At 40.2% G+C, this 12,224-nt stretch overlaps 1 protein-coding gene across 1 annotated transcript in view; it reads left to right on the top strand.

The window, feature by feature from the left end:
• Positions 1-7,709: 7,709 nt before the first annotated feature.
• Positions 7,710-12,224, top strand: part of RDH14 (retinol dehydrogenase 14) — a 7,546-nt gene continuing 3,031 nt past the window's right edge. The window contains 1 exon segment of the mRNA XM_075598421.1: positions 7,710-8,147. Coding sequence (XP_075454536.1) covers positions 7,797-8,147 — 351 coding nt within the window. The 5' untranslated portion in view covers positions 7,710-7,796.

Genomic DNA, 12,224 nt, shown 5'->3' with positions numbered 1-12,224 from the left:
TGCAAAATAGAGGATACATTAACATAATACAATGTATCCGTGATGTATTAACATAATTAAAAAGTTATACATTTATTAAGATACAGAATTAAGAGAATAATAAAAGAATACAGAAAGTCACAATAAGGATTATTGCTCTCGCGCTGTCCTCTTTAAAAGAGCTTCATCAGGATGATCAGGATGATGAAGCATTGATTGCGAAACCGGTAGGGGTCACGAGAGGCAGCTGTGCGTAGTCTCCCTTTGGCTGGAACGAGATCCCTAGGAAGTGGTTGCAGAGAGGATATCCTGCCGTGTGTTCGTGTGTCCGGACAGTATTGCGTCCACACTGAGCCCCTGCTGCCACTTCTTGCGGTTAGTTTCGTTCCCCTCAATTGGATTTGTTCTTTCTAGGAGTTATTAGACATCCTCAAGGGATGTATTTTTAACTCATCTAGTTGTTTACTTCACTGAAGTTATGTTTTGGTTTAGCATTTATAGGGTGTGATTTACCATACATAGTACATGCTTCATATGTGTATTTTTATGTGTTTTTGTTTTGTACATTTTATTTATTGATTGTCTTTTGGTCACAGTGACATTTATTAAATTTAATTTTGTGATATACCTTTTAGTAATCTGTGGTGCGCTTGTGTGTGTTTGTTTTGTTAATAAAAGAAAACATAAATTTAAAAAGTACAAGATCAGAGGGTGATCAAACCACAATGTGTTCTGGTCATAGTAGTTAGACCTAGTACTTATTGGTAATTTAAGCAAAATGATAAGCAATAAATGAAGCTTGTATATTTATTTTTGCAGAACAAAAACTCCTGATTTAGCACTTGTTTGATAATGCAGATCACAAAATGCAGTGTGTGAGTTATGTATATGTTTGCATTCTCCTAAATGCTTCCAGATGCTATAGCTCTTGCTCCTCCATGCATAACCTGTATGGTTGGTAGTATGGGGCTAACCTCGCGTTTTCACCGATCCATACACATATTTGTTTATGTTCAATTACTTAATAAAGTTAATCTTGTTCAAATTTGTGAAGTACCAATCATCACTCACTGTCGCAAGAGTATATACATAAAATGCCGGTTTTAAACCTTAGTAGTTACACCTTGATAAAGGGATTGCTAACCTGAAATGATTAGGTGCGTTACTTTTGTACCAAGGGCCTTATGTGATCCAATAAAATTCATGTAATTTTACCTATGTGAGCCTCCTCCTATTTTTGGCAGTGCTCTGCCTTGTTCCTATTTTTACAAAATGCATTCAATCACACGTTTGCTTCTTCAGAGGTACAGTCACCCTGAAAAAGATCTTCAGTAGAAGGGATTTAATGCCTACTGTACAATCTATATAAACGCGATTGCACAGATCTGGTCTAATAAGATGAAAATATATAATATCAAAATAGTACCAAGAATATTCATATACAAATAATAATAGTGCTTGCTTCTCAAACCGCAGTTATAAAACTCTCGAGTAGCAGAGGTGGCACCCATTACTTTTAACCCAGTAAAGTTGCTCATGTTCTGTTCATCTTTTATTTAACGTCACCTAGCCACAATAACTCGTAGCCCTCAGAACTTATTATTACTTTGTGCTTAAAATGCTTTCAAGGTTACAAATACAAGCAACAAATTATATATCCCTTGGAAGTATGCTATTAGTAGACCGTGTGCACTGCAACTCATCATCTGGTGTAGCTCACACTGCTAGAGCTGTGGCCTGGAAAAACAGTGGTTCTGTGTTCTATTCCTGTTGGGTCTCACACCATTCTAGTCATTAGGTTGGTGCTTTAGACTTATTATGAACTCTATGTAGTTGGTATGGAACTCCTATTAGAAGGTGTGGGACGGGACTGCTTTAAATATACTTTGCATAGTCATTAGCATATCACTCAGGTGTGCTCCTTTTTCGGCACAGGCATGACTCCCTAATTTATTTGGAGGGACGTTCAAGGGGATATATACCGTATTGGCCCAAATATAGTACGGCCTCACACATAATATGACCCTATAACTTTTAAGGTGTTCTAAATGAAAAATAAAATGTATTATGTTGCGCATATAATACTAGTACAGTTTTCGGAAGGACCTTTTAAGGAAAAAAACATAGCACTAAATTCAGGCCAATACGGTATATACAACTGTTGACTGCTAATAAAAGAAAAGAAAACTCCCCCCTCCCCCCCTTCTCTCTCTCTCTCTGCCTCCCTCTCCGCACATTGTCAAAAATTAATCCGGGAATAGATTTTTTTTCTTTGATCCTGAAAGAAAAAAATCTGGAATTCCAGATTTCCCTTTTGGAGAGTGATCCGCGGATCGAAGGAACTGCTCAATCCGAGGCGAATCTAAATTTGCAAAAAACATTTGCCCATCTCTACTCATGAGTAAAAGCCCTATTACAGGCATACCCCGCATTAACGTACGCAATGGGTCCAGAGCATGTATGTGTAGTGAAAATGTACTTAAAGTGAAGCACTACTTTTGTCCACTTATCGATGCATGTACTATACTGCAATCATCATATACGTGCATAACTGATGTAAATAACGCATTTGTAACAGGCTCTATAGTCGCCCCCCTTGTGCACAGCTTCGGTACAGGTAGGGAGCCGGTATTGCGGTTCAGGACATGCTGACAGGCGCATGCGTGAGTTGCCGTTTGCCTATTAGGCGATATATCCTTACTCGCAAATGTATTTAAAGTGAGTGTCCTTAAACCAGGTTATGCCTGTATACTGTAACTTCCTTGTCTCTTCTGGCTCTATAGCAGGCTTTTACAATCTGTTTACCCCTGTGGGACCTTGACACCCCAGTCTGACACGGCTTTAAGGACTCCTTTTTAAAATAAGTGACAGGTAATGGTTTTATGCATTAATAAAAACGAGGGATACAAATCTGTGCCTTGGTATTGTTTTTTCTGTAGCTTTTGCAGATATGGTCGCAGTCCAAAACCTATTATACTGCATACAAATTCAACATTGCTATGTTTATTTAGTGAGTTTTAGATTACAATCATAAAAAAAAAACATAATTTCACTTACATCAGAAAAAAAAGCAGCATATAATGCATGTAAGTTAGTATTTCCATAATGCCAGTTAAAATATTATTAAATAAAATGTTTGAAATGCAGAGGTTTTGCTCAGAAGAGAGTTTTAACTTTCTATATCTCAAACAAACTTTGCAAGAAGGATTTGTGCTTTCACTTTCATTGTTGACAATTTTGGTCAACTATTCACATCACCTAAGTGGATGTCAAATACAATGATTCACATTCCTTCTGTTATGGTAGAATGGCAGTAGGGGTGTTCCACATTTAAAATATCTCTACTGTGTAATATAGAGTTTTACCAACCATATATGTTCATAAAAATAGGTTGTTAGTTGCAAAAACACAATATGTTCTCCGTGTGAAAAGAGAGTGGTGACCTGTATTTTATATCTACTTATCTTAATATGGAAATTACAACATGAACAGCGCTATTTCACTGCCAGCAGGTGTCCTGAAGAAGGTGTTAACGCTGGCACCAAACTTGATAAGTAACATGTGAGGTTAAATGTAATTTTTTTTTTCCTTTTCTATTATGACGCTTGATCTGCCAAGTTTTATTTTCTACTTTGGCCAAGATGTAAAGTCATATCCGAGCCAGGCAGCAGTTATTGTATTCAGAAATCCTGTCCCTGATCCAAGCCTCTGATGGAGAGTCCAAGGTCTTATCCAAATTGGACTGCTGTGAGCCAATCTGCCCAAGTTTACGTTTCTGGAGGACATTTATCAAAGGTTTACTCCAGGTTTGCTTGAGTGAAAAAGTTTACAAAATACATAAATAATAGTAAAATATCAGTGGTGTCAATTAAAATGCATCAGAGCAAAACTGATCACATGTTAAAAAATCTCCCCCAGTCCCCAGCAGCAACAAAACCAGAATCTCTTCAGTGAGTGATTTCTATCACTGGCCCCTAATTAATGTAATGGGACAATGCAAAGTAAACAATGGATCAACCATTTTGTGGAATTGAAAGTTGATGCATAGTAATGGCTGCATTTCCTCTTGACCTTTTTGTTATTGTAATAAATGCGATACAGTTAATTGCCTTTACGGCAATGCAATTATCTAAGCCGTTCATCGCTCTGTTCTCCGGGGATCGATCAGTGAAGATCCTGCTTCCCAGGGCACCCAAAATGGCTGCCTATTTAACAAGAAGTGGTGTAGATTCCTAAATAGTTGCTATAGCAACCCAAGGAAGCTTAATACATTTAAAAAACATCTTTACTAAGGGCATACAGAGTGGGGGAAAATGCAGTGAGTATTATCTAAAACACAACTGATATACAGTACAGTATCATTAAAAAGAACAAACATATACGATTTTGAAATGCTGCTTTAACCTGCTTTTCACTATATCAAATAGGTAATACTGGCTGTGGGTACTTACCTCTAAAAAAATGACGGTGGCAGATAACATTACAGGTAAAAACAGTGAAAGCAACACAGGCTAACAAAGTCTTTTCACATTGGTACCCTGATTCTCCATTGGCTGCATACACAATTCCATCACGTTTAATAGGCAGGCAGTAATCAAAAGGTTATAATCACAAAGAGCTGTGTTTCAAATGAAAACACAAATAATAATTGCGAACTGCAGTAGTTTCGATCAGGGACTACCGCACAGAAACTCCCATTCACGTCTTATAAATCTAACTACTATCTAACAACCCTAAATGATTGGAGGAAAATGGCTAAGGTAATAATAATTCATGCCACTTTTCTCCCAATGTGGCTCAAAGCGCTTCACAATTACAGTATAGCATGTAGAAACCAGCACACAGTCATTTTTACAGACACAGTCCCTGCCTAGATGAGCTTACAATCTATGTTCCTGGAGCCCAAGGTCGCAAGAATTGAACCAGGTTCCCGATTCAAACTCAATGTCATTGTTTACAGTCAGTGACATTACTCACTGAGCCACTCCTTCTCCCACTATCCTGTATATCCAAGCCACTGCTCCACTATCTCCTCCTATTCCACTATACAACCAGTCCCCCCACTGTTAGCTGACAAAAGTGGGTAAAATAGATGCAAGTATTTTGAAAGACTAATCTTAAGAGAAACAAAGTACAGCTCAACCCCCTTATAGTGCTATGCTTGGGGTCCAAAGAATCACAGCGCATTATAAGTGTATTGCGTTAGAAATAATGTACAATTGTATGCATTGTACAATAAAGTATTTAAGATACCAATAATCGTGTTGTAAAGTATTCATGAACACGAAAATTGGAAGCCACGCTTGCATCGTGTTATAAGCGGATTTGCGTTGTAACGGATCGCGTTATAACGGGGTTGAGCTGTAACATGATTTGATTAACAGCAAGTCAGTGCATAAATGACAAGTCATTGTGATGGAAAATCACCAGCTGTCAAACAAAGAGGATAATTGTCAATCACTTTCTCCCTTTCCCATTACTAAAAAAAACATCAGCTTCCTAAAGTATATGTGAGCTTTACGGCGCTGTCATGGACAATTACTTACTGTCTTCAACCAGTGAGACTTTGTTGAATTGTATTAGACCAGTGTTGAAGTGGGGTGGCATGAGAGCTACAGTATGCAGTTTTAATGCTGCAGTACTTTACTAACAAACCATGAGCACCATTACTTTGTATGTCCACTAACACTGTAAAGAAAACTTGGAATTATTTGAATAAATGTACATATTTCTTTTGTCATTACTATTTTAAGCCACTTTGACCACTGACTAATGGGGTTATGCATTAAAGTCCCCCGCTGCAGAAGTGAAGCAACAATTAGCGCAAGGCTTTTCAAAGACATTTTTTTTTCTGTTTCAGAAAACGGGCAAGTGCCTATGACGTACCAGATATGTCATAAGAGCTCTGTAATTATTCATAAATGTGGTGCTACCTTTTGCAGCCAGGAGAATTAGGGACCTCTGTAACAAGGCAAACGTGGTGCAGAAAAAAACTGCACCACGTGTAGCCAGAACTGTTTTTTGGCTACCAGTCTGCCCTCACTGGCAGTAAGCCCTGGTAAGAGCAGGCCTGCCAGTACTTATCATGGGTTTTTCCCACTGCCAGCAGTGCCCTTGAGTGACAGGGGGAGGAGGTGGAACCAGGCCTGGGAAGTCGTGATGTCATCAGGTTCGGCTTCCTACTGGCTCGTGACGAGGAAGCAGAAAACTACAGAGATAACCGCAGCTCCTTCGGAGGTTTTTCTGGACACAGGGAATCCCCGTAGCTAGAATTAATGGTGTTCAGATCCTGAGACCCAGTTTCAAACCTGTATTAAAAAATGGGGGGGTGGGGGGAACGGCTTGGATTACTCCTTTAAAGCTGCAGTTTAAAAAAATTAATGTGCATCAATACAATCTGCACACTGACAAGTGATTAGCTAAGTTGCCTATCAATCTGTTCTCTTATGATCGATCAGCGAAGATTCGGCTCAGGTGTTCAATAAGTGCTGCAGAAGAGGACCTATGATGCAAAGTTGTGTGGAAGATCATGTGACCAGGCAGTCACTAGATACAATTGGTGCACTGCTAGAGAGAGGGCAGGGCTCAAGAGCCAGAGCCTGTCTCAGAAAAGGAAGGGGATGTGACTTTGTAAATAGTTGCTATAGAAACAAAAATGCTTGTTACATTAGAATACATTAAACTGTCTTTAAAAAGTGGGGTTTTTTTTCAAACAAAAACTGCTCCAAGCATTTTCTCATAGTACAGAACTGGTTAAAAAAAAAAAAACATACACGAAGGATATTGCTTGAATTACTACTTTAACAGAGAGAAAACGTATTATGATGCACTGTTCCAATTTGACTCCAATATTGTGTCACATGTACCAAACTCGTTGCACAAATTCCTTACGGTGCACGTTTTGAAGAAACAAAGTTAAAGTCACCTCAGACCTGGCAGATTTTTTTTTGTGGCTGTAATTGTAAAAGGCTGCGCTTATAGTGCCGGCAATGGAGGGGCAAAACAAATGTACTGCTGCCGTCACGTGCGCTTATAGTAGAAGCGACGCGAAGGGGCGACTGACCGGCGGCTTGGTCGCACTCGCTGGAAGTCAAGTCAATTTGATTTTTCCAGCGACCGCATCGTGACATCACCGTCGCATCGCTGTCACTATAAGCGCAGTGAGACACAGAAGCATTCAGTTTGTTACATCTAATTATATTCTGTGCGCCATGTAACTCCTACCTAACCCAGCCAAACACTAACTAACACTCGGCAAAACACAAGCTGACCCGCACGTTGCAAAAAGTGGCTTGATACTGTACATGGCAGCAAAGAGGCGTTACACAAAGCAAGCAATTTGTTCTAAAATTGCCTTAGTGCAAAGGCCCACACTATGGGTGCTAACCATGTGACAGGATACGAGTTCTACAACAGCCATCTTTGATAAGGGCAAAGCACCTAGCACTAGGATCCCACACACCACCGTTTGCCAACAAGTCAAATCTGAAGTCATTAATTTTTTTTTTTAAGTATTATAACCACATACGCTTCTTCCCCTGTACATTCAACACATATATAGTATTTTCACATTCGTATATGTGTAATAAATACGGGGAATTTTAAAAATAAGCACAAATTAGATGAAAACTATTAAAACATTTGAAAGAAATGTCGGTGTTTCCTTCGCGTCTGTTTCTTTTCCGAGACGTAACTCCTATGTTACGGCTTTCCGGTTAAGAACTCAGTAAGTGCAGTCCTGCCCGAATCAAACATGGCGACGGCCGCCTCCGCAGTAGGTCAGAGGCAGTCGGTTCGGTCGCTGCTCTGTCTGCACGATGCCCTCCGCTTTGCTGGTGGCGGCGACGGTGGCTCTGGGCGGCGGAGTGATCCTCTTAGCGCGCCGGCTCCTGAGCAGCAGTAGTGTCAGGAGAGGGGGATCCGGCCTGATGCTGCGGGGGAAGACCGTGATCATCACGGGGGCCAACTGTGGCATCGGCCGGGCCACGGCGGCCGAGCTGCTGAAACAGCAGGCCCGCGTGATCCTGGCCTGCAGGGACCGGGGCCGGGCGGAGGAGGCGGCTCGGGAGCTGCGCAGTGAGGCCGGGGACTGCGGGGAGATCATCACCAAGGAGCTGGACCTGAGCAAGCTGCGCTCTGTGCGGCAGTTCTGCCGGGAGGTGCTGCAGGTAGCGAGCAACATACACCCCGTGTATTATTATTAATAATATCCATAATTATGTGTAAGGATCTTTATTAATAATAATATCCATAATTATGTGTAAGGATCTTTATTATTAATAATATCAATAATAATGTGTAAGGATCTTTATTAATAATAATACTAAATACATGTTAATAAGACTATTGGCAATAATTACCTAATATTATTATTGATATTGTTAATATTAATGTGTAAGGATCTTTATTATTATTATTATTAATAATATCAATAATGTTTAAGGATATTTTATTATTATTATTATTATTATTATCATTAATTGTGTAAGATCTTTATTAATAATAGTAAATACATGTTAAGAACAATCTATATTGGCAATAACCTAGTATTAATATCCAATATCAATAATAATGTGTAAGGGTCTTTGATAATAATATTAATACAAAATACATGTTAATAAGAACAATCTATTGCCAATTATAGCCTATTATTAATATTAACAATATCCAATATCAATAATAATGTGTAATCTAATAATAATATATATATATATATATATATATTAAAATATATATATATATATTAAATAACATTTCATTCTCGATGATAATGTATAATTCTCTCAATCATAATTTGTATTTATCACATTATCAATAATGTATAATTATCTCTATTTTTAATATAACTTGAACTTGTCCTTGTCAAAATGGCTTCCTCAGGGGTTTCATTGTTCTGATTCTCAAATGTTCATTTATAGATCTCAAAAACGGTGCAAATTAGGTAAGTGATCATCTAATTGATCAAAACTGATTACCATACTTGTAATTGTTATCAATATTCATAATACAGTGTTGCAATAATGATAAAACTAAAATGTAACATTCTTTAATAAAGCATCATTAAAAAACATAGTTAAGAGCACAATGTTATTCAAACTAATGGATTCCACTAAAAGAAAAGTCAATAGTCAATATCACATAATAAACTTAATTTTGTTATTGGTGGCCTAGATTTTTAATCAATTATTTAATGTAATTTTGGCATAATAAAGAAAAGATATAGATCTTTAGCTAAGATACATGTAATCAAACGACTATAAAAATATTAAACATTTAACATTGAGAAATAATGATTATCCAATTAATTAATATTAAGAATATTACATTTTAAAAATGTATGCTGATTAATTAGAATACAATGATGTAGTAAGGAGATAATTTAATGAATATATAAATCTAAAAAGATCATAAAATAGATTGCAAAACGGAATAGATCATAGGAATTAAAAATTAACCATATAAACCCAATTGTATTAAAAAAAGACACATTAATTAAATTAGCATATTAAAAAATGTCAACCCAAAAAAGAATTCAGATCAAAGTCTGTTTAATCCCAATGGTTTTTAATTACAATATCCAGGGAGTTTCTTTCTGAGAAGTCTCTCTATTGCCTCCCCTCCAAATTTGGAGGAATACAATCAATACCTTTTAAAAATTAGACCATTTGGATTTGACTGTGAGATTGTTTAAAATACATTGACACACTGTGGGATTTCAGCCCTATTTTAATACGGTATTACGGATATGTTCTAATATTTAGATTTGTAAGTATTCTGAGCCACAGGGTATATGCTGGATATAAGTATGGCCAGATAGCTGAACTCATCCCTCTTTAAAAGCACCACAAGTCCTTTAGTATTTTCTTAGCTTTATTGAAGGAGTCACAGAAATGAAAGGTACTTGCAGATGTGGTGGTGTGGGTAGAGCATGCTTCTGTAAATGGAGGTGCTTGTAGTAAAGAGAAGGTCAAAACAAATAGCTTTGCCAGGGGAGGTAAGATAAGTGTATTCACAGGAAGTATGTCACAATTGCCACACAGGAATAGCCTGAGGACCAAACTACCTGTGAATACAAACAGGGGAGTATGGAAAAGTCCATTTTAACTTGGAGGACTAGCGATGTTGCCAGGGCAACCAGCTTTTAGCAGACTAGAGAGAGGAACGTATCATAAATGTATCAATTCCCACATGCACTGGGATTTACAGATGCAGGGAAAGCATACAACCAAATATAAAGGGCTAGCTAGCAGTCAGAGCTGCAAAGGGGGGAGAGGGGGGAGACAGAAATGAACAATCCTGTTCCAGGACAGTAAGAGTCTTATAGTGAGAGCAAGGATTTGTAGGCCGCACGGGCATTCTAAAAGATAAATCACAATGTTGTATTACAGTTAATCAAGTTGGTCATTAAAAACACTTGTTTTGTTTGATGTAAAGCTAGTTGCTCTATTTTGACCATAATCACAAGCCTTACAATTAAGGCAAGTGGATAGCCTATGGCAAGCATGTCAAACTCAAAGGCTAACATGGGCCAAATAAACAAGGTTTAAGTTTATGTGGTAATAAGGGAGGGGGGGGAGAGGTGGAGTAACCCCGCTCAGCCACTAGGATATGAGAGTAAGGACTGGAGAGGGTGCTATCAGGGATAAAGATATGTACTGAGAGACAAGGAGAGGATCCACAAGATGCACTCACTGGGGGTAGAGCTAGGGTTTTAATTAGATTGTTTTTCTTGTTATCATTAATAAAATGTATTTATTTTGAGCTCTACCCCCAGTGAGTGCATCTTGTGGGATCCTTTCCTTGTCTCTTAAGTTTATGTGGGCCGCAAAAAAACAAAAACTTAAATTTTCATAGAAACGTAGGTTTATTTTGAAAAATACAGTGTGTGTGCGCGTGTGCGTGATGACCTCACTAACCGAACCAAAAAAAAAGCCAGATGTGAATGACTTCTGAACCCATTAACCAGTGTCAGGATGCCCCCTCTTAACAATTTCCAAAGCAGCAATCCCGCCTGGGATCTTACCTGATCCGCAGTCCCTCAAGGTACTATACTGGAGGGGAGGTGTTCCCTACCTGTCTTCCGATGTCTCCCGTGTGAAACTTGAGAGTCAGATCTGGAAGAAAGCAGAGTAGGTTATTTCGGTGTAGGTATAGTGCAGTTAAGATAAAACAGAGAGTGGCTGAGGGTGGGAAAGAGAGAGAGGGGGTGGGAGAGAGAGAGAGGGGGTGGAGAGAGAGAGAGGGGGTGGGAGAGAGAGAGAGGGGGTGGGAGAGAGAGAGAGGGGGGTGGGAGAGAGAGAGAGGGGGTGGGAGAGAGAGAGAGGGGGTGGGAGAGAGAGAGGGGGTGGGAGAGAGAGAGGGGGTGGGAGAGAGAGAGAGAGGGGGTGGGAGAGAGAGAGAGGGGGTGGGAGAGAGAGAGAGGGGGTGGGAGAGAGAGAGAGGGGGTGGGAGAGAGAGAGAGGGGGTGGGAGAGAGAGAGAGGGGGTGGGAGAGAGAGAGAGGGGGTGGGAGAGAGAGAGAGGGGGTGGAGAGAGAGAGAGGGGATGGGAGAGAGAGAGGGGATGGGAGAGAGAGAGAGGGGATGGGAGAGAGAGAGAGGGGGTGGGAGAGAGAGAGGGGGTGGGAGAGAGAGAGGGGGTGGGAGAGAGGGAGGGGGTGGGAGAGAGGGAGGGGGTGGGAGAGAGAGAGAGAGAGAGGGTGGGAGAGAGAGAGAGAGAGGGTGGGAGAGAGAGAGAGAGGTTGGGAGAGAGAGAGAGAGAGGGTGGGAGAGAGAGAGAGAGAGGGTGGGAGAGAGAGAGAGAGAGGGTGGGAGAGAGAGAGAGAGAGAGGGTGGGAGAGAGAGAGAGAGAGGGTGGGAGAGAGAGAGAGAGAGGGTGGAGAGAGAGTGAGGGAGAGAGAGAGAGAGTGAGGGAGAGAGAGAGTGAGGGAGAGAGAGAGAGTGAGGGAGAGAGAGAGAGTGAGGGAGAGTGAGAGAGAGTGAGTGAGGAGAGAGAGTGAGGGAGGAGAGAGAGAGAGTGAGGAGAGAGAGAGTGAGGGAGAGTGAGAGGTGAGGGAGAGAGAGTGAGGAGTGAGAGAGAGAGAGAGAGTGAGGAGAGAGAGAGTGAGGGAGAGAGAGAAGAGTGAGGGAGAGAGAGAGAGTGAGGGAGAGAGAGAGAGTGAGGGGAGAGAGAGAGAGTGAGGGAGAGAGAGAGAGAGTGAGGGAGAGGAGAGAGAGTGGAGGAGAGGTGAGAGAGAGTGAGGGAGAG

Source organism: Ascaphus truei, chromosome 4 (assembly GCF_040206685.1).
Source record: "Ascaphus truei isolate aAscTru1 chromosome 4, aAscTru1.hap1, whole genome shotgun sequence".
NCBI lineage: Eukaryota > Metazoa > Chordata > Amphibia > Anura > Ascaphidae > Ascaphus > Ascaphus truei.
The sequence above is the reverse complement of the archived record's forward strand: the minus strand, read 5'-3'. Positions and strand labels throughout refer to the sequence as shown.